Raw genomic sequence first — 21,236 nt, 5'->3', positions numbered from 1 at the left:
GAGGGACATTTGCCTGCTGGGCTCTAGAATTAATGCTATGTCCATTTCTGCCAGGAGGGTCTTATGGACTCGGCAATGGACAGGACATGCTGATTCTAAAAAACACATGGAGGTTTTGCCTTATAAGGGTGAGGAATTGTTTGGGGACGGTCTATCGGACCTCGTCTCCACAGCGACAGCTGGAAAGTCGACTTTCTTGCCTCAGGTTTCCTCACAGCCTAAGAAAGCACCGTATTATCAAATGCAGTCCTTTCGTTCTCAGAAAGGCAAGAGGGTCAGGGGCGCATCCTTTCTTGCCAGAGGCAGGGGTAGAGGTAAGAAGCTGCACCATGCAGCCAGTTCCCAGGAACAAAAGTCCTCCCCTGCTTCCACTAAGTCCACCGCATGACGTTGGGGCTCCACAGGCGGAGCCAGGTGCGGTGGGGGCGCGTCTCCGAAACTTCAGCAACCAGTGGGTTCGCTCACAGGTGGATCTCTGGGCTGTACAAATTGTATCTCGGGGATACAAGCTGGAATTCGAAGCGACTCCCCCCCGCCGTTACCTCAAATCAGCCTTGCCAGCTTCCCCCATGGAAAGGGAGGTAGTACTGGCGGCATTTCACAAGCTGTACCTCCAGCAAGTGATTATCAGGGTCCCCCTCCTTCAACAGGGAAGGGGTTACTATTCCACAATGTTTGTGGTACTGAAACCGGACGGTTCGGTGAGACCCATTCTGAATTTAAAATCCTTGAACACATATAAAGAAATTCAAGTTCAAAATGGAATCGCTCAGAGCGGTTATTGCAAGCCTGGAAGAGGGGGATTTTATGGTGTCGCTGGACATCAAGGATGCTTACTTGCATGTCCCCATTTACCCACTTCACCAGGAGTACCTCAGGTTTGTGGTACAGGACTGTCATTACCAGTTCCAGACGTTGCCGTTTGGCCTGTCCACGGCACCGAGGATATTTATCAAGGTAATGGCCGAAATGATGATACTCCTTCGGAAGAAGGGAGTTATAGTTATCCCGTACTTGGACGATCTCCTCATAAAGGCGAGGTCCAGAGAGCAGTTGGTGATCAGCGTAGCACTCTCTCAGGAAGTGTTGCAACAGCACGGCTGGATTCTGAATGTTCCAAAGTCGCAGCTGATTCCTACGACGCGTTTGCTTTTCCTGGGCATGATTCTGGACACAGCACAGAAGAAGGTGTTTCTCCCGGTGGAGAAGGCCCAGGAATTAGCATCTCTGGTCAGGGACCTCCTGAAACCAAAACAGGTATCGGTGCATCACTGCACGCGAGTCCTGGGAAAGATGGTGGCTTCATACGAAGCCATTCCCTTCGGCAGGTTCCATGCAAGGATCTTTCGGTGGGATCTGTTGGACAAGTGGTCCGGATCGCATCTTCAGATGCATCGGCTGATCACCCTGTCCCCAAGGGCCAGGGTGTCTCTTCTGTGGTGGCTGCAGAGTGCTCACCTTCTCGAGGGCCGCAGGTTCGGCATACAGGACTGGGTCCTGGTGACCACGGATGCAAGCCTCCGAGGATGGGGGGCAGTCATTTAGGGAAGAAACTTCCAAGGGCTGTGGTCAAGTCTGGAGACTTCTCTACATATAAATATACTGGAACTAAGGGCCATTTACAACGCCCTGAGTCAAGCAGAGCCCTGCTTCGAAACCGGCCAGTGCTGATTCAGTCAGACAACATCACGGCGGTCGCCCATGTAAACCGCCAGGGCGGCACAAGAAGCAGGATGGCAATGGCGGAAGCCACAAAGATTCTTCGGTGGGCGGAGAATCACGTGCAAGCACTGTCAGCAGTGTTCATTCCGGGAGTGGACAACTGGGAAGCAGACTTCCTCAGCAGACACGACCTCCACCCGGGAGAGTGGGGACTTCATCAAGAAGTCTTCACACAGATTGCAAAGCGATGGGAACTGCCACAGGTGGACATGATGGCGTCCCACCTCAACAAAAAGCTAAAAAGATATTGCGCCAGGTCAGGCGATAGCTGTGGACGCCCTAGTGACACCGTGGGTGTACCAGTCGATATATGTGTTTCCTCCTCTTCCTCTCATACCCAAGGTACTGAGAATAGTAAGAAAGAGAGGAATAAGAACAATACTCGTTGTTCCGGATTGGCCAAGAAGGGCTTGGTACCCGGAACTGCAAGAAATGCGCAGAGAGGACCCATGGCCTCTGCCTCTCAGACAGGACCTGCTGCAACAAGGGCCCTGTCTGTTCCAAGACTTACCGCGGCTGCGTTTGACGGCATGGCGGTTGAACGCCGGATCCTAGCGGAAAAAGGCATTCCGGATGAAGTTATTCCTACGCTGATAAAGGCTAGGAAGGACGTGACAGCAAAGCATTATCACCGTATATGACAAAAATATGTTGCTTGGTGTGAGGCCAGGACGGCCCCTACAGAGGAATTCCAGCTGGGTCGATTCCTGCACTTCCTACAGTCAGGGGTGACTATGGGCCTAAAATTGGGGTCCATAAAGGTCCAGATTTCGGCCCTATCCATTTTCTTTCAGAAAGAACTGGCTTCACTGCCTGAGGTTCAGACTTTTGTTAAGGGAGTGCTGCATATTCAGCCCCCTTTTGTGGCACCCTGGGATCTTAACGTTGTGTTGGATTTCCTGAAATCCCACTGGTTTGAGCCACTTAAGACCGTGGAACTAAAGTATCTCACGTGGAAAGTGGTCATGCTGTTGGCCTTAGCATCGGCTAGGCGTGTGACGGAATTGGCGGCTTTGTCATGTAAAAGCCCATATCTGATCTTCCATATGGACAGGGCAGAATTGAGGACTCGTCCCCAATTTCTCCCAAAGGTGGTATCATCGTTTCATTTGAACCAACCTATTGTGGTGCCTGCGGCTACTCGGGACTTGGAGGACTCCAAGTTGCTGGACGTAGTCAGGGCTTTGAAAATATATGTTTCCAGAACGGCTGGAGTCAGGAAGACTGACTCGCTGTTTATCCTGCATGCACCCAACAAGCTGGGTGCTCCTGCTTCAAAGCAGACTATTGCTCGCTGGATCTGTAGCACGATTCAGCTGGCTCATTCTGCGGCTGGATTGCCGCATCCAAAATCAGTAAAAGCCCATTCCACAAGGAAGGTGGGCTCTTCTTGGGCGGCTGCCCGAGGTGTCTCGGCTTTACAGCTTTGCCGAGCGGCTACTTGGTCGGGTTCAAACACCTTTGCAAAGTTCTACAAGTTTGATACCCTGGCTGAGGAGGACCTTGTGTTTGCTCATTCGGTGCTGCAGAGTCGTCCGCACTCTCCCGCCCGTTTGGGAGCTTTGGTATAATCCCCATGGTCCTTACGGAGTTCCCAGCATCCACTAGGACGTCAGAGAAAATAAGAATTTACTCACCGGTAATTCTATTTCTCGTAGTCCGTAGTGGATGCTGGGCGCCCGTCCCAAGTGCGGACTTTCTGCAATACGTGTATATAGTTAATGCTTAAATAAGGGTTATTGTTATGAGCCATCCGTTGAGTGAGGCTCAGTTGTTGTTCATACTGTTAACTGGGTAAGGTTATCACAAGTTGTACGGTGTGATTGGTGTGGCTGGTATGAGTCTTACCCTGGATTCCAAAAATCCTTTCCTTGTAATGTCAGCTCTTCCGGGCACAGTTTCCCTAACTGAGGTCTGGAGGAGGGGCATAGAGGGAGGAGCCAGTGCACACCAGATAGTACCTAATCTTTTCTTTAGAGTGCCCATTCTCCTGCGGAGCCCGTCTATTCCCCATGGTCCTTACGGAGTTCCCAGCATCCACTACGGACTACGAGAAATAGAATTACCGGTGAGTAAATTCTTATTATTTATTTCAGGCATCCCTCCACACACTTATCTGTTGGATATATACACACACTCCTTTACTGGAGCCAATCATAGACCTACTATAGCTGCCTCTTGGGCTGCTATAAGACATGGGTTCAGGCATTAGAGGAAGAGATGCCCGAGGATATATCTGACATGCCAGACAATATCTGTCTCACAATACCACCACCGCCTAATATGATCAGGAGGCGTCCTCTGAGGCAGGTGTTATGGCAGCCAAGGCGTCGACTACATCTGTCCTCGCTCTCCGCATACTGTGGTTAAGGTCATGGGAAGTGGACCTGGACTCCAAAAGACCTTGAAAGAACTCCCCTTCACTGGGGACATTATGTTTGGGGAAGACCTAAATAAAATAGTGTCTGAAATACCAGGTGCTAAGAAAGCTTTTTATTCCCCTCTGCTAATCCTTCTGTACAGAATGCAATAGGTACCACTTTTCATTCCTTTCAGCCTCAAGGGAATACAAAAGGTCAGGCATACCCAAGACAATCTCGTGCTCCCAAAACCACAAAGCCTAAGGACTAATAATCCTGAGCAGCCCGTCAGCCTGCTTCAAAACATAACAAGCCTGCTGCATGACTGGGCACGCCTCCCTCTGGGGGATCCCAGGGTGGGAGCCCAACTTCTACAATCACCCAGGTCTGGTTAACGACCACTTCAGACGCATGGGTACTGGAAGCTGTCTCTCATGGGTACGCTATCTCGTTCCAGAGACGTCCCCCTTGCCAGTTTTACACTACGGCTCTCCCTTCGGATTCGTTGGAAGGTGCAAGTTCTACAAACTGGTGAGTTCTCTCCTGAGACAGGAGTGGTTGTGCCGGTACCTCCGCCCAAAGAGGCAGAGGTTACTTTAGGACCCTGTTTTTTTTAGTCTGAACAATGGGTCTTTTCGGCATATACTTAATCTCAAATCTTTGGACAAGTTTGTGAGAGTGTCCAGGTTTCGTAGGAAATGCTGCGCTCAGTTGTACTGGCTATGGAACCCGGAGACTATATGGTATCCCTGAATATACAGGATGTATACTTGCATATAGCTATTGCCATATCGCATCAGCAGTTCTGCGGTTTGCTAATGGCAACCTCCATTACCAATTCCAGGCTCATCTGGACTGGCTACGGATCTTCACCAAGATCATGGCCGTGATGACGACTCATCTCCGTCGCCAGGGAGTTAGAATCCTGCCGTACCTAAATGACCTGATGATTCTGGAAAATTCCCACGAAGTCCTTCTATGTCATCAGGTAACCTTCCTGCAAGCCCACGGGTGGCTTATCAATGGAAGAAGTCCTCGCTGGTCCCAGCTCAGAGCATAGTGCACCTGGGGGCACTCCTGGACACGCACAGTCAGAGACAGTTTATGTATCCAGAAAAAGTCCTGAAGCTTCAGGACAGAATAAGGCACTTCAGTCGTCGCTTTAAAGTGTCGATACACTTGACGATGCTAGTACTTGGTCTGATGGTGTCGACCTGCAACATGGTAGAGTACGCTCAATTTCATTCCCGCCCACTATAGAGGTTAATCCTTTCCAAGTGGGATGGCCTGCCTCAATGAATCAGATCTCTTATGATTTCTTTGATTCCGGAGGTTCGCCTGTCACTGACCTGGTGGCTCCAGGATCAGCAAATAAGCAGGGGCCATCCCTTCTGGGTCCTGCTGACTATGGACGCCGGTCTAAGAGGATTGGGAGCGTTGTTGGTGCAACACTCTTTTCAAGGTCGTTGGATCAGGGGGGAATCTCTCCTTCCAATAAATATCTGGAGCTGAGTACAGTGTTCAAATGCACTATTTCTCGCCCTGCTTCTAGTACAGAACAGACCCGTTCAAGTACGATCCGACAACGCCACCACGGTGGCATACATAACCATCAAGTCTGCTTTGGAAGCCTATTGACAAAGGGGAAAGTGTCAAAAATCCTTTGTTGGGCGGAACGCCATCTGCCAGCATATAGGCAGTGTTCATTCTGGGTGTCCTGAACTGGGAAGCAGACTTCATCAGTAGCCAGGACGTGTTCAACTCCTAGTGGACAGGTGGGGCCTACCAGACGTAGACCTCATGGTATCTCGACACAATCACAAGGTTTCGGTCTTCGGATCAAGGACCGGGGTTCCTCAAGCGGCGTTCATGGACGCACTGGTGGTTCCATGGAACTTTCGGCTGCCCTACGTGTTCCCTCTAGTGTCACACCTGCCCAGAGTACTATGGAAGTTCAGTCAAGAAGGAGGAATACTACTTCTAGTCGCTCCAGAGTGGCCTCGACGGCATTGGTTCTTAGACCTGCAGGGTCTATCGACAGAGCATCCCCTTCTACTTACTCAGCGACCGGACCTCCTCCTACAGGGCCCTTGTTTCTAACCAGACCTGGCCAGACTGGCTTTGACGGTATCGCTCTTGAAGCATCACTCCTGAGGGCAAAAGGAAGCTTCCACCTAGGGGACCACCATCAGTTAATTGGTATTCCAATTATAAATTATATTACAATTATACCTTTTCTATGCCTTCTTTCTAGATCACATAGGTCAATAGATCACTAACAACCTATTATTATTACCACAGTGATCTCACTTTAATGTCATTTATTTGTACTCCTTATCTTGATCGACTCAGGCATATAATTGTTTTTCTTTACAAAAATTTTTCACCATAGGTGCTCTTAATTTTCCATCAGGCTTATCCTGATTCTTGTTAATGATTTCTGCTAACTAATTTTGATTCATAAATAATCTATTATTTACTTTATTGTTATACTTTATACATTTCAATAATACTCCTGTGTAGACTGTTATCATTATATGTATACTCTGTGTACTTGAACATTTTTTTGTATCAAACTATCTTCCCCTTTTTTTTATGTGATACTAAATTAAAAGTCAAGTTTTAATAAATTCATAATTTTCAAAGTGTGCCCCAACACAGAGTCTTTCTTTTCTCTCCTCCCTATCCAATTATTACTGACTCTGGGAGCACCACCAACCTACAATAATTATTAGATACCTTCTTTTAAGGATCTCTAAGCGTAATACTGTTGGTCATTTGAACAGTTTTTTACAATTCTTGTATAAATCTATGATCATCACCATAATATTCTTCCTGTGCGAAACCAAACCTTCCTGTTAACCTTCTTTAGGTTTTGTATGGCATTAGCCGCTGGTACCTTCTCCTGTCGTGAGAATGTGGTTCTATGTGACTAACATCTGCCTTCTCTCTTGTCTGCTCCTGCATTGGACTGGTTAACGAAACTGAGCTCTCAGTGCCTGGAGGCGGGGTTTATAGAGGAGGCCCCAATGCATACTGGGACAGCCTAAAGCTTTAGCCTGTTGGTGCCTTTGGATCAAGGTCCACTCTACACCCCAATGATTTCCTGTGGAACCAATGTACCTCGCAGAAAGAGTGTTAACAATGGTAAGTCTACCATAACACTCCTTTTTTGTTTGTTTTTCCTAAGGAGCAAGGATAAACTTAAAACCTGGACCATTGAGGTGCTTTGAGGACTGCGTTTGAGAACCTCTGGACTAGAGCATAAAAAAATGTTATAAGGAAAAAACCTTTCTGTATTTGACTTTCTATACATTCTATATGCTATGAATAACCATGTTATTTTGTAAATACAGACTTTTATACTGTGTGTGTAAGAAAAACATACAGTGTGATTTATTTATTTTAAATCTTATGTATACAACTACCAAAACATCTTCATAGGTGTGTCAAAGTAATTCTTCTACAAATAAAATAGACTAATGAATTGTTTAAAGTATTCATATTTTGTTTTTCCGCTTTGCTGACTCATTTTATACGTCCATATATTCTAAATGTTTTTACAGTACACGGCTGGCCTGGTACATTAGTTTGTTTTGTGTTTTCCGCAAAATACCTTAGGAAATATGTCAGCAATTAAACCTCCTTCCCTCAGTAAGAGCATTGAAGATGGAACGTGGCTGGGTCTTCCAGCATGACAATAACCCCAAACACACCGCCCGGGCAACTAAGGAGTGGCTCCGTAAGAAGCATTTCAAGGTCCTGGAGTGGCCTAGCCAGTCTGCAGACCTCAACCCAATAGAAAATCTGTGGAGGGAGTTGAAAGTCTGTGTTGCCCGGCGACAGCCCCAAAACATGACAGATCTAGAGAAGATCTGCATGGAAGAGTGGGCCAAAATACCTGCTACAGTGTGTGCAAACTTGGTCAAGAACTACAGGAAATGTTTGACCTCTGTAATTGCCAGCCGAGGTTATACTACAAAGTATTGAGTTCAACTTTTTTATTGTCCAAATATTTATTTTCCGCAAGAATATACAAATAAATTGTTTCAAAATCATACAATGTGATTTCCTGTATTTTTTTCAGATTCTGTTTCTCACAGTTGAAGTGTACCTATGATGGAAATTACAGACCTCTCTCATCTCTTTAAGTGGGTCAACTTGCACAATCGGTGGCTGTCCAAATACTTTTTTGCCCCACTGTGTGTGTGTGTGTGTGTGTGTGTGTGTGTGTGTGTGTGTGTATGTATATGTGTGTGTGTGTGTGTGTGTGTGTATGTATATATATATATATATTTGAATGTCATCAACATTAGATTATCTAATGTTCTACTGTATTGTGTATGACAGTACACAGAATATAGGTGGCTCATGCATACAACACATTAATGCCAACTAATAATTCCACCTTCCCTCTATATAAACTGTTTTGTTTTTTGCCATTTGAATATATATGTTTACACACACACACACACACACACACACACACACACACACGCACACAAGACTGGCACTCCAAATTCATACAAATAATAGTGCCCAGGTGCCTGCTGGTGTCATGGACACAGTGATGAGTAGATATGCGGCACTCAAAGGACTTTGCATCTCACAGCTTTGCAGCAGGACGCTTTCACATGCAAGTCAGTCAACGTTTAATTTCAATGATAAAATTTTGTCAGGATATAGATACACATATATATATATATATATATATATATATATATATATATATATATATATATATATATATATATATGAAACTAACTTATAAATCTTTTATTGTGTCCAAACTGTAATTAATTAATTAATTAATTAATTAATTATTTGCTTATTTATTGTTTGTGGGGGCACTAAATTCTTGCATTGCCCAGGGTGATACACATCCTAGTTTCGGCCCTGCATACAGATGAGCATGGCGACATACAGATGAGACTAATGCATAATGCAAGTTTTTGGAATTCTATTCCAATCAAAAACGAGAATACAGTACAGGCATGTGCAGTCCCATGCATGCATGCAGATAACCCCATATGTGCTAAATGCACCAACTACAACCACTGACATTTTGTTCCTTGATCAAATACGCCACCAGCAACCATGCAGTTCCAGCCACCATGCAACACACCCCCACGTACCTCCAACCACTTGCAGCTAAATGCAACTTTTAGTAAATAATCTTTTATTTTATTTTACAGTTTCCCAGAGACAATCTCTTCTTCAAACGCAAAACTCCACTTTACCTGCCACGTTCTCTTTAGACTTTGAACACAACCCCAATACAATTTATGCTGGGTCATAATTAATATTTTATCTGGCTTAGATATTTGAATATGATGTTGATGGTGTATTGGTACATAATACATATGTTCTGTTTTGTGTGTTTTAATGTTTGCTTTTACATTACTAGTTTTATAACATAGTTAAACTTAAATGTAATGGGTTTAAAATGTAAAAAAAAAAATGTGTTTTAAGAAATTGAACATAAGCAACTTGTCAATATAATTTTTTTTTACTTGCTAATTTATACATAATTGCATGGTGTTATCCTTGTAACGATCTGGAGTTTATTTGTATTGGAAACAAACATTATTGTTAACAATTTAAAGTAACAATGGAACAAAGCATAATTCATATATGCATAGTTAAAAAAATAAAAATAAATTATTTTCAGAAATTTGAAGATAAAAATAAACAATTGATCAATAAAGTCAGAATTAAACAGTGTGTAAAATAAATGCATCCATGTTTCTCTCTGTATTCGAGAAAACTGCCAGGACTCGGCGTCTCCTGACTATAAAACTATATTCAGCTGACGTCTCGTATGTGTACTCAGGTACTACCGGGCTGCTCACAGTTATTGGGTAACTGGGATTGCAAGTTTCCCACAACAAACGCTCACGGTCAATCATTCTGCATCCGCTACCTCACTACGACCGCTCCATGGCGGCACACGTGCAGTGCACGGTACCAAGAAAGCGCAATAACATCAGCATTGAGTCCACCTCTTTATCGGGCCCATAGTTCCTGGTAAAGGTGAACTCTGAGGGATAGTTAATGTTCCAGCAAACAGAAATAGTGGTGGCATATCACCTGCCTTTAGTGAATGGGTGACTATACAGAATTTGTAGCAAACACAGAAAAACCTTTACAGCTCTGCCCATATATACTTCAGGACTAATGCACACAGCAGTTTGCGCTGCTTATGTGCGGTTGCAGACCTGCAGGCATCTGAAGCAATCATTACAGCAGACGTGAGTACAGTAACATTGGGTTATTGCAAGTGTGGCTCATGCAGACCAACATTACAGGGCAGGTGCAAATACACAACGATGGCTGTAACTTGTCATAAACTGGGACGTGTGCTGCCAATATATTACGCATGTTGTGATGCGTACGGCTATGCATGTGTAAGGAAATACGCTATATTTGTGTGCCCTCAGTGATATACCCCCATTTTGATACCAAATCTGTACCAGCCCCTTTTCTCTAACGTCCTAGAGGATGCTGGGGACTCCGTAAGGACCATGGGGATAGACTGGCTCCGCAGGAGACATGGGCACTTTAAGAAAGAATTTAGTTCCTAGTGTGCACTGGCTCCTCCCTCTATGCCCCTCCTCCAGACCTCAGTTTGATACTGTGCCCAGAGGAGTTGGGTGCTTTTCAGTGAGCTCTCCTGAGTTTACTGATAGAAAGTATTTTGTTAGGCCTGGAAGGGGGGGATTTTATGGTGTCACTGGACATAAAGGATGCGTACCTTCATGTCCCCATGTATCCACCTCATTAGGCGTACCTAAGATTTGCGGTACAGGATTGTCATTACCAATTTCAGATGTTGCCGTTTGGTCTCTCAACGGCCCCGAGGATTTTCACCAAGGTAATGGCGGAAATGATGGTTCTCCTGCGGAAGCAAGGTGTCACAATTTTCCCGTACTTGGACGATCTCCTCATAAAAGCGAGATCAAGAGAGCAGTTGCTGAACAGCGTATCTCTTTCACTGAAAGTGTTACAGCAACACGGCTGGATTCTCAATATTCCAAAATCGCAGTTGGTTCCTACAACTCGTCTACCCTTCTTGGGCATGATTCTGGACACTGACCAGAAGAGGGTTTATCTCCCGATAGAGAAGGCCCAGGAACTCATGACTCTGGTCAAGAACCTATTGAAACCAAAACAGGTGTCAGTGCATCATTGCACTCGAGTCCTGGGAAAGATGGTGGCGTCATACGAGGCCATTCCCTTCGGCAGGTTCCATGCGAGGACTTTCCAATGGGACCTACTGGACAAGTGGTCCGGGTCACATCTTCAGATGCATCGGTTGATCACCCTGTCCCCCAGGGCCAGGGTGTCACTACTGTGGTGGCTGCAGAGTGCTCACCTTCTCGAGGGCCGCAGATTCGGCATTCAGGACTGGATCCTGGTGACCACGGACGCAAGCCTCCGAGGTTGGGGAGCAGTCACACGGGGAAGAAATTTCCAGGGTCTTTGGTCAAGTCAAGAGACTTGTCTTCACATCAACATCCTGGAGCTAAGGGCCATATACAACGCCCTACGTCAAGCGGAGACCTTACTTCGCGACCGACCAGTTCTGATCCAGTCAGACAACATCACCGCAGCGGCTCATGTAAACCGCCAAGGCGGCACAAGGAGCAGAGTGGCAATGGAGGAAGCCACCAGAATTCTTCGCTGGGCGGAGAATCATGTAAGCACACTGTCAGCAGTGTTCATTCCGGGAGTGGACAACTGGGAAGCAGACTTCCTCAGCAGACACGACCGACACCCGGGAGGGTGGGGACTTCATCCAGAAGTCTTCGCACAGATTGTGAGTCGGTGGGAACTGCCACAGATAGACATGATGGCGTCCCGCCTCAACAAAAAGCTACAGAGGTATTGCGCCAGGTCAAGAGACCCTCAGGCAGTAGCGGTAGACGCCCTAGTGACACCGTGGGTGTTCCGGTCTGTCTATGTATTTCCTCCTCTTCCTCTCATACCAAAGGTGTTGAGGATAATAAGAAGAAAAGAAGTGAGAACAATCCTCATTGTTTCAGATTGGCCAAGACGGACCTGGTATCCAGATCTGCAGGAACTGCTCACAGAAGATCCGTGGCCTCTTCCTCTAAGACAGGACCTGTTGCAACAGGGACCCTGTCTGTTCCAAGACTTACCGCGGCTGCGTTTGACGGCATGGCGGTTGAACGCCGGATCCTAGCAGAAAAAGGCATTCCGGTTGAGGTTATCCCTACGCTGATAAAGGCTAGGAAGGAAGTAACAGCAAAACATTATCACTGTATATGGCGAAAATATGTTTCTTGGTGTGAAACCAAGAATGATCCTACGGAAGAATTCCATCCGGGCCGTTTCCTTCACTTCCTACAAACTGGAGTGAATTTGGGCCTTAAATTAGGTTCCATTAAGGTCCAGATTTCGGCCCTATCCATTTTCTTTCAAAAAGAATTGGCTTCTCTCCCAGAGGTTCAGACTTTTGTAAAGGGAGTGCTGCATATTCAGCCTCCTTTTGTGCCTCCGGTGGCACCTTGAGATCTTAACGTGGTGTTAAGTTTCCTTAAGTCACACTGGTTTGAACCACTTAAAACGGTGGAGTTGAAATATCTCACGTGGAAGGTGGTCATGTTATTAGCCTTGGCTTCGGCTAGGCGAGTGTCTGAATTAGCGGCTTTGTCACATAAAAGCCCCTATTTGGTTTTTCATTTGGATAGAGCAGAATTGCGGACCCGTGGTTTCATCTTTTCATATGAACCAACCTATTGTGGTGCCTGTGGCTACACGTGACTTGGAGGATTCCGAGTTACTTGATGTGGTCAGGGCTTTGAAAATTTACGTAGCCAGAACGGCTGGAGTCAGGAAAACTGAAGCGCTGTTTGTCCTGTATGCATCCAACAAGATTGGTGCCCCTGCTTCAAAGCAAACTATTGCTCGCTGGATTTGTAACACGAATCAGCAAGCGCATTCTACGGCTGGTTTGCCGTTACCAAAATCGGTCAAGGCCCATTCCACTAGGAAGGTGGGCTCTTCTTGGGCGGCTGCCCGGGGGGTCTCGGCACTACAGCTGTGTCGAGCTGCTACTTGGTCGGGTTCAAACACTTTTGCAAAATTCTACAAGTTTGATACCCTGGCTGAGGAGGACCTCATGTTTGCTCAATCGGTGCTGCAGAGTCATCCGCACTCTCCCGCCCGTTTGGGAGCTTTGGTATAATCCCCATGGTCCTTACGGAGTCCCCAGCATCCTCTAGGACGTTAGAGAAAATAAGATTTTACTTACCGGTAAATCTATTTCTCGTAGTCCGTAGAGGATGCTGGGCACCTGTCCCAAGTGCGGACTTCTTCTGCAATACTTGTATATAGTTATTGCTTCAATTAGGCTTATGTTATAGTTGCATCGGTCTTGAACTGATGATATGTTGTTTTCATACTGTTAACTGGGTAGTTCTCACAAGTTATACGGTGTGATTGGTGTGGCTGGTATGAATCTTGCCCTTGGGTTAACAAAATCCTTTCCTCGTACTGTCCATATCCTCTGGGCACAGTTTCTCTAACTGAGGTCTGGAGGAGGGGCATAGAGGGAGGAGCCAGTGCACACCAGGAACTAAATTCTTTCTTAAAGTGCCCATGTCTCCTGCAGAGCCCGTCTATCCCCATGGCCCTTACGGAGTCCCCAGCATCCTCTACGGACTACGAGAAATAGATTTACCGGTAAGTAAAATCTTATTATTACATACTGTAATAAACAAAGAAATACCACACTGAGAGATCTATATACTAAGCCTTGGAGAGAGAGAAAGTGGAAGCAGATAAAGTACCAACCAAACCAGCTCCTGTCATTTTTCAAGCACAGACTGTAACATGACAGTTAGGAGCTGATTGGCTGGTACTTTATTTCTCTCCGTTTTGTCTCTCTCTGAGGCTTAGTACATAGAAGCTGTATATGAAGCACAATGGAATCTGGTGTGGAAAAAGCCGCGGCTGCTGCATCGTAGAACTTTGTATACAGATTCAGACTGAATCTCAGACTTTTTGGTTAAAAATAAATTTAAACGGTGCCCGGTGCTAGCAGAGTAACACGGGACCTGTGAGGGTATGTTTGGAATTATGGGGCAGATTTATTAAGCCTGGTGAAGTGATAAAGTGGAAGGTGATAAAGCACCAGCCAATCAGCTCCTGTGCATGCGTATAAAGTGGAAGGTGATAAAGCACCAGCCAATCAGCTAACTGCGCATGCTTATACACCACAATACGCACGACCGTCGGACAACAACGGGCATCGGCGGTCAGCAACGGGATGGTGCGAAAAATCCAACCGCACGGGAGCTCACAAGGTGATAGACAGGAAGAGGCCAATTGTGGGTGGCAACTGAGCGTTTACTTGGAGTGTCCGGAAAAACACAGGCATTCCCAAGCGTTTTCAGGTAGGGTGTCGGGTGTCTGACGTCCGATCCGGACCCGATCAGCCTGTTCTCATCGCACTGGAGGAGTAAGTCCTGGGCTGCGCACAGACTGCACAGAGTGGATTTTTGCAGCTCATCTTCACATGCGATCGCACACTTGCACGGCTAATTTACACTCCCCCTGTAGGCGGCGACTATCTGATCACAAGACAGTGAAAAACGCAGCCCAGCAATCAGATCTGAATTAGGCCCTATGTTTCAAACAGAAATGGTTTAACACAATTTAATTGCAGCTAGTTCGGTTACATAAATTCTCTGCCCACTGTGAAATTCCTTATTTGTATGAAGTCCTTGGGCCTGATTCAGCATGGATTGCAAAAGCAAAATCTTTCTCTAATGGGCAAAACCATGTGCAGTGCAGGTGGGGCAGATGTAACATGTGCAGAGAGAGAGTTACATTTGGGTGGGGTGTGTTCAAACTGAAGTCTAAATGGCAGTGTAAAAATAAAGCAGCCAGTATTTACCCTGCACAGAAACAATGGGGGTAATTCCAAGTTGATCGCAGCAGGATTTTTGATAGCAACTGGGCAAAACCATGTGCACTGCAGGGGAGGCAGATATAACATGTGCAGAAAGAGTTAGATTTGGATGGGTTATATTGTTTCTGTGCAGGGTAAATACTGGCTGCTTTATTTTTACACTGCAAATTAGATTGCAGATTGAACACACCACACCCAAATCTAACTCTCTCTGCACATGTTATATCTGCCTCCCCTGCAGTGCACATGGTTTTGCCCAGTTGCTATAAAAAATCCTGCTGCGATCAACTCAGAATTACCCCCAATATTCCCCACCCAAATCTAACTCTCTCAGCACGTTATATGTGCCCCACCTGCAGTGCACATGGTTTTGCTCATTAGAGAACAATTTGGCTTTTGCGATCCATGCTGAATTAGGCCCTTTGTTTTGATTTGTACTATTTTCATTGTATAACTAGATAATATTCCTTATCCTGGCTTGTTCATAAAAAGACAATGTTAATCAAATTTTCAGATTCTAAAAAGTCTGCTCCTCCCAGCAAAGTCCGAAGGGGAGCAAAAAATGCTGAGACGGCAGCAAAGGTTTCCCTGATGAAGCTGAAGTTACACGCGCTGGGGGATAAGTCTTTACCTCAGGTAGGTTGTAAACAGAAACAGTGGGACTGTTTTTTTTATGCATCATTTCTCTGCACCAAGAAATAATTTGCCTGAACAATTATTTATAGTGTAATAATGCCTACAATCTTTTTTGAGAGGGGGGGGGGTAAAAAATAATCTCTCATAGCATGGAAACCATGACATTATCAGATGCAAAGCTGTGATAAACATCTCTGCCCAGGGTTTCCCTAACTATCGGGTCTATTCATGAAGCAGTGAAAAGAGTGGAGAAGTTAGCCTGTGGAGAAGTTGCCCATGGCAACCAATCAGTCACTCTGTATATTTGTATAGTATGCAAATTATAAATATTACTTGAATGCTGATTGGTTGCCATGAGCAACATCTCCACTGGCTCACTTCTCCACGCTTTTTACACTGCTTTATGAATAGACCCCTATGGGGAAGATGTACTAAGCAGTGATAAAAGTGGAGAAGTGAGCCAGTGAAGAAGTTGCCCATGGCAACCAATCAGATTTGATGTAACATTTATAATTTGCATACTATAAAAGTATACAGAGTAGCTGATTGGTTGCCATGGCCAACGTCTCCACTTTTTATCACTGCTTAGTACATGTCCGCATCAGCCCTATGGTACAGTAGGTGCATTTTCTCTGTCTGAACATGGTCTCCGGTCGCTAGCATCTGCCTAACTACCCCTTCTTACCTACCAGGAATGCCCTCTAAAATCCACATTCCCTGCTTTCAAATTTGTTCTACATTGCACTCAGATATCCCAGTGTCACATATCAGATTAAGCAGCACAGTCTCCTGGTGTGTCCTTGTCACATAGCGCTGCGACTAAGATGCATTTTTGACAAAAAAAGATGTTCAATACTAGCAGAATCTCACGGGACCTGGCGAGCCGAGAGGGGCTATTTGGCACACCTGCAGCAATGATATATGAGGACACATCTGTATTTCTTTCTTATGGCCCCCATACGTCAGTGGCCAGCAATGATCGACAGTCCGTCGGGGGAGTTGGGAAAATTTAACGTGAAGAATGTGGTATGCAAAAAACTATCAGTACTCCCAATTGTGTTGATTAATAATGCGGGTAATAAGGACACATTTGTCATCAATAACTATAATTTGACCAGTTGCTCCATTTCCTAGAGGAAATAACCATGGCAGAGATATAGCACAACAGAATATTCTGTGCTATATAAGAAACTGTTACTAAATACATAAATAAATAATGTACAGGAACTATGGCAGATATAATGTACAGGAACCATGGCAGATATAATGTACATGAACTATGATAGATAAAATGTACAGGAACCATGGCAGATATAATGTACAGGAACTATGATAGATAAAATGTACAGGAACCATGGCAGATATAATGTACAGGAACTATGATAGATAAAATGTACAGGAACCATGGCAGATATAATGTACAGGAACTATGATAGATAAAATGTACAGGAACCATGGCAGATATAATGTACAGGAACCATGGCAGATATAATGTACAGGAACTATGATAGATAAAATGTACAGGAACCTAGGCAGATATAATATACAGGAAATACAGTAGATTGAATAATGGCCGTTATTCTTATCTTTAAACAGCAATTTATTGGGTCATGTTTTCACATATCATCACTAAATACATTTCTCTAACGTCCTAAGTGGATGCTTGGGACTCCGTAAGGACCATGGGGAATAGCGGCTCCGCAGGAGACTGGGCACAACTATAAAGAAAGCTTTAGACTACTGGTGTGCACTGGCTCCTCCCACTATGACCCTCCTCCAGACTTCAGTTAGTATCTTGTGCCCGGCTGAGCTGGATGCACACTAGGGGCTCTCCTGAGCTCCTAGAAAGAAAGTATATTTAGGTTTTTTATTTTCAGTGAGATCTGCTGGCAACAGACTCACTGCAGCGAGGGACTAAGGGGAGAAGAAGCGAACCTACCTAACAGGTGGTAGTTTGGGCTTCTTAGGCTACTGGACACCATTAGCTCCAGAGGGATCGACCGCAGGACCCGACCTTGGTGTTCGTTCCCGGAGCCGCGCCGCCGTCCCCCTTACAGAGCCAGAAGCATGAAGAGGTCCGGAAAATCGGCGGCAGAAGACTTCGGTCTTCACCAAGGTAGCGCACAGCACTGCAGCTGTGCGCCATTGCTACTCATGTACACCTCACACTCCGGTCACTGATGGGTGCAGGGCGCTGGGGGGGGGCGCCCTGAGGGCAATATTACACACCTTGGCTGGCAAATATACACCATATATAGTCCCAGAGGCTTTATAGGTGTAAATTAATACCCCTGCCAGAGTTTCAAAAACGCGGGAGAAGTCCGCCGAAAAAGGGGCGGGGCTAACTCCCTCAGCACACTGGCGCCATTTTCCCTCACAGCTCCGCTGGAAGGAAGCTCCCTGGCTCTCCCCTGCAGTCTACAACTACAGAAGGGTAAAAAAGAGAGGGGGCGGCACTAAATTTAGGCGCAATATATATATATATATATATATATATATATATATATATATAAAGCAGCTATTAGGGGATATAATTCAGTTAGTCCCTGTATTATATAGCGCTCTGGTGTGTGCTGGCATGCTCTCTCTTCTCTCTCTGTCTCCCCAAAGGGCTTTGTGGGGTCCTGTCCGCTGTCAGAGCATTCCCTGTGTGTTTGCGGTGTGTCGGTACGGCTGTGTCGACATGTTTGATGAGGAGGCTTATGTGGAGGCGGAGCAGATGCCTGTAAATGTGATGTCACCCCCTGCGGGGTCGACACCTGAGTGGATGGTGCTGTGGAAGGAATTACGCGACAGTGTCGACTCCTTGCATAAAAGGTTTGACGACATACCAAATGTGGGACAGCCGGCTTCTCAGCCTGTGCCTGTCCAGACGTCTCAAAAGCCATCAGGGGCTCTAAAACGCCCGCTACCTCAGATGGCAGACACAGATGTCGACACGGATACTGACTCCAGTGTCGACGACGATGAGACTAATGTAACTTCCAGTAGGGCCACACGTTACATGATTGAGGCAATGAAAAATGTGTTGCACATTTCTGATGTTACCCCCAGTACCACAAAAAAGGGTATTATGTTTGGAGAGAAAAAACTACCAGTAGCTTTTCCTCCATCTGAGGAGTTAAATGAAGTGTGTGAAGAAGCGTGGGCTTCCCCCGATAAGAAACTGGTAATCTCTAAAAGGTTACTAATGGCGTACCCTTTCCCGCCAGAGGATAGGTCACGTTGGGAAACATCCCCTAGAGTGGATAAAGCGCTCACACGCTTGTCAAAGAAGGTGGCACTACCGTCTCCGGATACGGCCGCCCTGAAGGAATCTGCTGATAGAAAGCAGGAGGCTATCCTGAAATCTATATAACACACACAGGTGTTATACTGAGACCAGCTATTGCTTCAGCATGGATGTGCAGTGCTGCAGCTGCATGGTCAGATTCCCTGTCAGAAAATATTGATACCCTAGACAGGGACACTATATTGCTAACCGTAGAGCATATAAAAGACGCACTTTTATACATGAGGGATGCACAGAGGGATATCTGCCGGCTGGCATCCAAAATTAGTGCAATGTCCATTTCTGCCAGGAGAGGGTTATGGACTCGGCAGTGGACAGGAGATGCAGATTCCAAAAGGCACATGGAAGTTCTGCCTTATAAGGGTGAGGAGTTGTTCGGGGATGGTCTCTCGGACCTCGTTTCCACAGCAACAGCTGGGAAGTCTACATTTTTACCCCATGTTCCCTCACAGCCAAAGAAAGCACCGTATTATCAGGTACAGTCCTTTCGGCCCAATAGGGGCAAGCTGGTTAAAGGCGCGTCCTTTCTGCCCAGAGGCAGAGGTAGGGGGAAAAAGCTGCAGCATACAGCCAGTTCCCAGGAGCAAAAGTCCTCCCCCGCTTCCTCTAAGTCCACAGCATGACGCTGGGGCTCCACAGGCGGAGCCAGGTACGGTGGGGGCCCGTCTCAAATATTTCAGCAATCAGTGGGCTCGCTCACGGGTGGATCCCTGGATTTTTCAGATAGTATCTCAGGGGTACAAGCTGGAATTCGAGACGTCTCCCCCCCGCCGTTTCCTCAAATCTGCCTTGCCAACCACTCCCTCAGGCAGGGAGGCAGTGTTACAGGCAATTCACAAGCTGTATTCACAACAGGTGATAGTGAAGGTACCCCTACTTCAACAAGGACGGGGTTACTATTCCACAATGTTTGTGGTACCGAAACCGGACGGTTCGGTGAGACCCATTTTAAATTTGAAATCCTTGAACACATATATAAAAAAATTCAAGTTCAAGATGGAATCGCTCAGGGCGGTTATTGCAAGCCTGGACGAGGGGGATTACATGGTATCACTGGACATCAAGGATGCTTACCTGCATGTCCCCATTTACCATCCTCACCAGGAGTACCTCAGATTTGTGGTACAGGATTGTCATTACCAATTCCAGACGTTGCCGTTCGGTCTATCCACGGCTCCGAGGGTCTTTACCAAGGTAATGGCCGAAATGATGATACTCCTTCGAAAGAAGGGAGTTTTAATTATCCCGTACTTGGACGATCTCCTGATAAAGGCGAGGTCCAGAGAGCAGTTGTTGGTCGGGGTAGCACTATCTCGGGAAGTGCTACAACAGCACGGCTGGATTCTAAACATTCCAAAGTCACAGCTGGTCCCTACGACACGTCTACTGTTCCTGGGGATGGTTCTGGACACAGAACAGAAAAAAGTGTTTCTCCCGGAGGAGAAGGCCAAGGAGCTGTCATCTCTAGTCAGAGGCCTCCTAAAACCAAAACAGGTGTCGGTGCATCACTGCACGCGGATCCTGGGAAAGATGGTAGCTTCTTACGAAGCAATTCCATTCGGCAGGTTTCATGCAAGAACCTTTCAGTGGGACCTGTTGGACAAGTGGTCCTGATCGCATCTTCAGATGCATCGGCTGATAACCCTGTCTCCAAGGACAATGGTGTCTCTGCTGTGGTGGCTGCAGAGTGCTCATCTTCAAGAGGGCCGCAGATTCGGCATACAGGACTGGGTCCTGGTGACCACGGATGCCAGCCTTCGAGGCTGGGGGGCAGTCACACAGGGAAAAAACTTCCAAGGACTATGGTCAAGTCAGGAGACTTCCCTGCACATAAATATTCTGGAACTGAGGGCCATTTACAATGCCCTAAGTCAGGCAAAACCCCTGCTTCAAAACCAGCCGGTACTGATCCAGTCAGTCAACATCACGGCGGTCGCCCATGTAAACCGACAGGGCGGCACGAGAAGCAGGACGGCAATGGCAGAAGCCACAAGGATTCTCCGAAGGACGTGTTAGCACTGTCAGCAGTGTTCATTCCGGGAGTGGACAACTGGGAAGCAGACTTCCTCAGCAGGCACGACCTCCACCCGGGAGAGTGGAGACTTCATCCAGAAGTCTTCCAACTGATTGTAAACCGTTGGGAAAAGCCACAGGTGGACATGATGGCGTCCCGCCTAAACAAAAAGCTAGAAAGATATTGCGCCAGGTCGAGAGACCCGCAGGCGATAGCTGTGGACGCTCTAGTGACACCGTGGGTGTACCGGTCGGTTTATGTGTTCACTCCTCT

The 21,236-nt window shown here is 46.3% G+C and overlaps 1 protein-coding gene across 1 annotated transcript in view; it reads left to right on the top strand.

Annotated features, from left to right (window-relative positions):
* The window catches only part of ZFAND1 (zinc finger AN1-type containing 1), a 64,993-nt gene that overhangs the window by 38,521 nt on the left and 5,236 nt on the right, over positions 1-21,236 (top strand). The window contains exon 6 of the mRNA XM_063924001.1: positions 15,536-15,657. Coding sequence (XP_063780071.1) covers positions 15,536-15,657 — 122 coding nt within the window. The remainder of the gene's footprint in view (positions 1-15,535; positions 15,658-21,236) is intronic.

This window comes from Pseudophryne corroboree, chromosome 5 (genome assembly GCF_028390025.1).
Source record: "Pseudophryne corroboree isolate aPseCor3 chromosome 5, aPseCor3.hap2, whole genome shotgun sequence".
NCBI classification, from domain to species: Eukaryota; Metazoa; Chordata; class Amphibia; order Anura; family Myobatrachidae; genus Pseudophryne; species Pseudophryne corroboree.
Note: the sequence above shows the minus strand (reverse complement) of the source record. Positions and strands in the feature narration are given on the sequence as shown.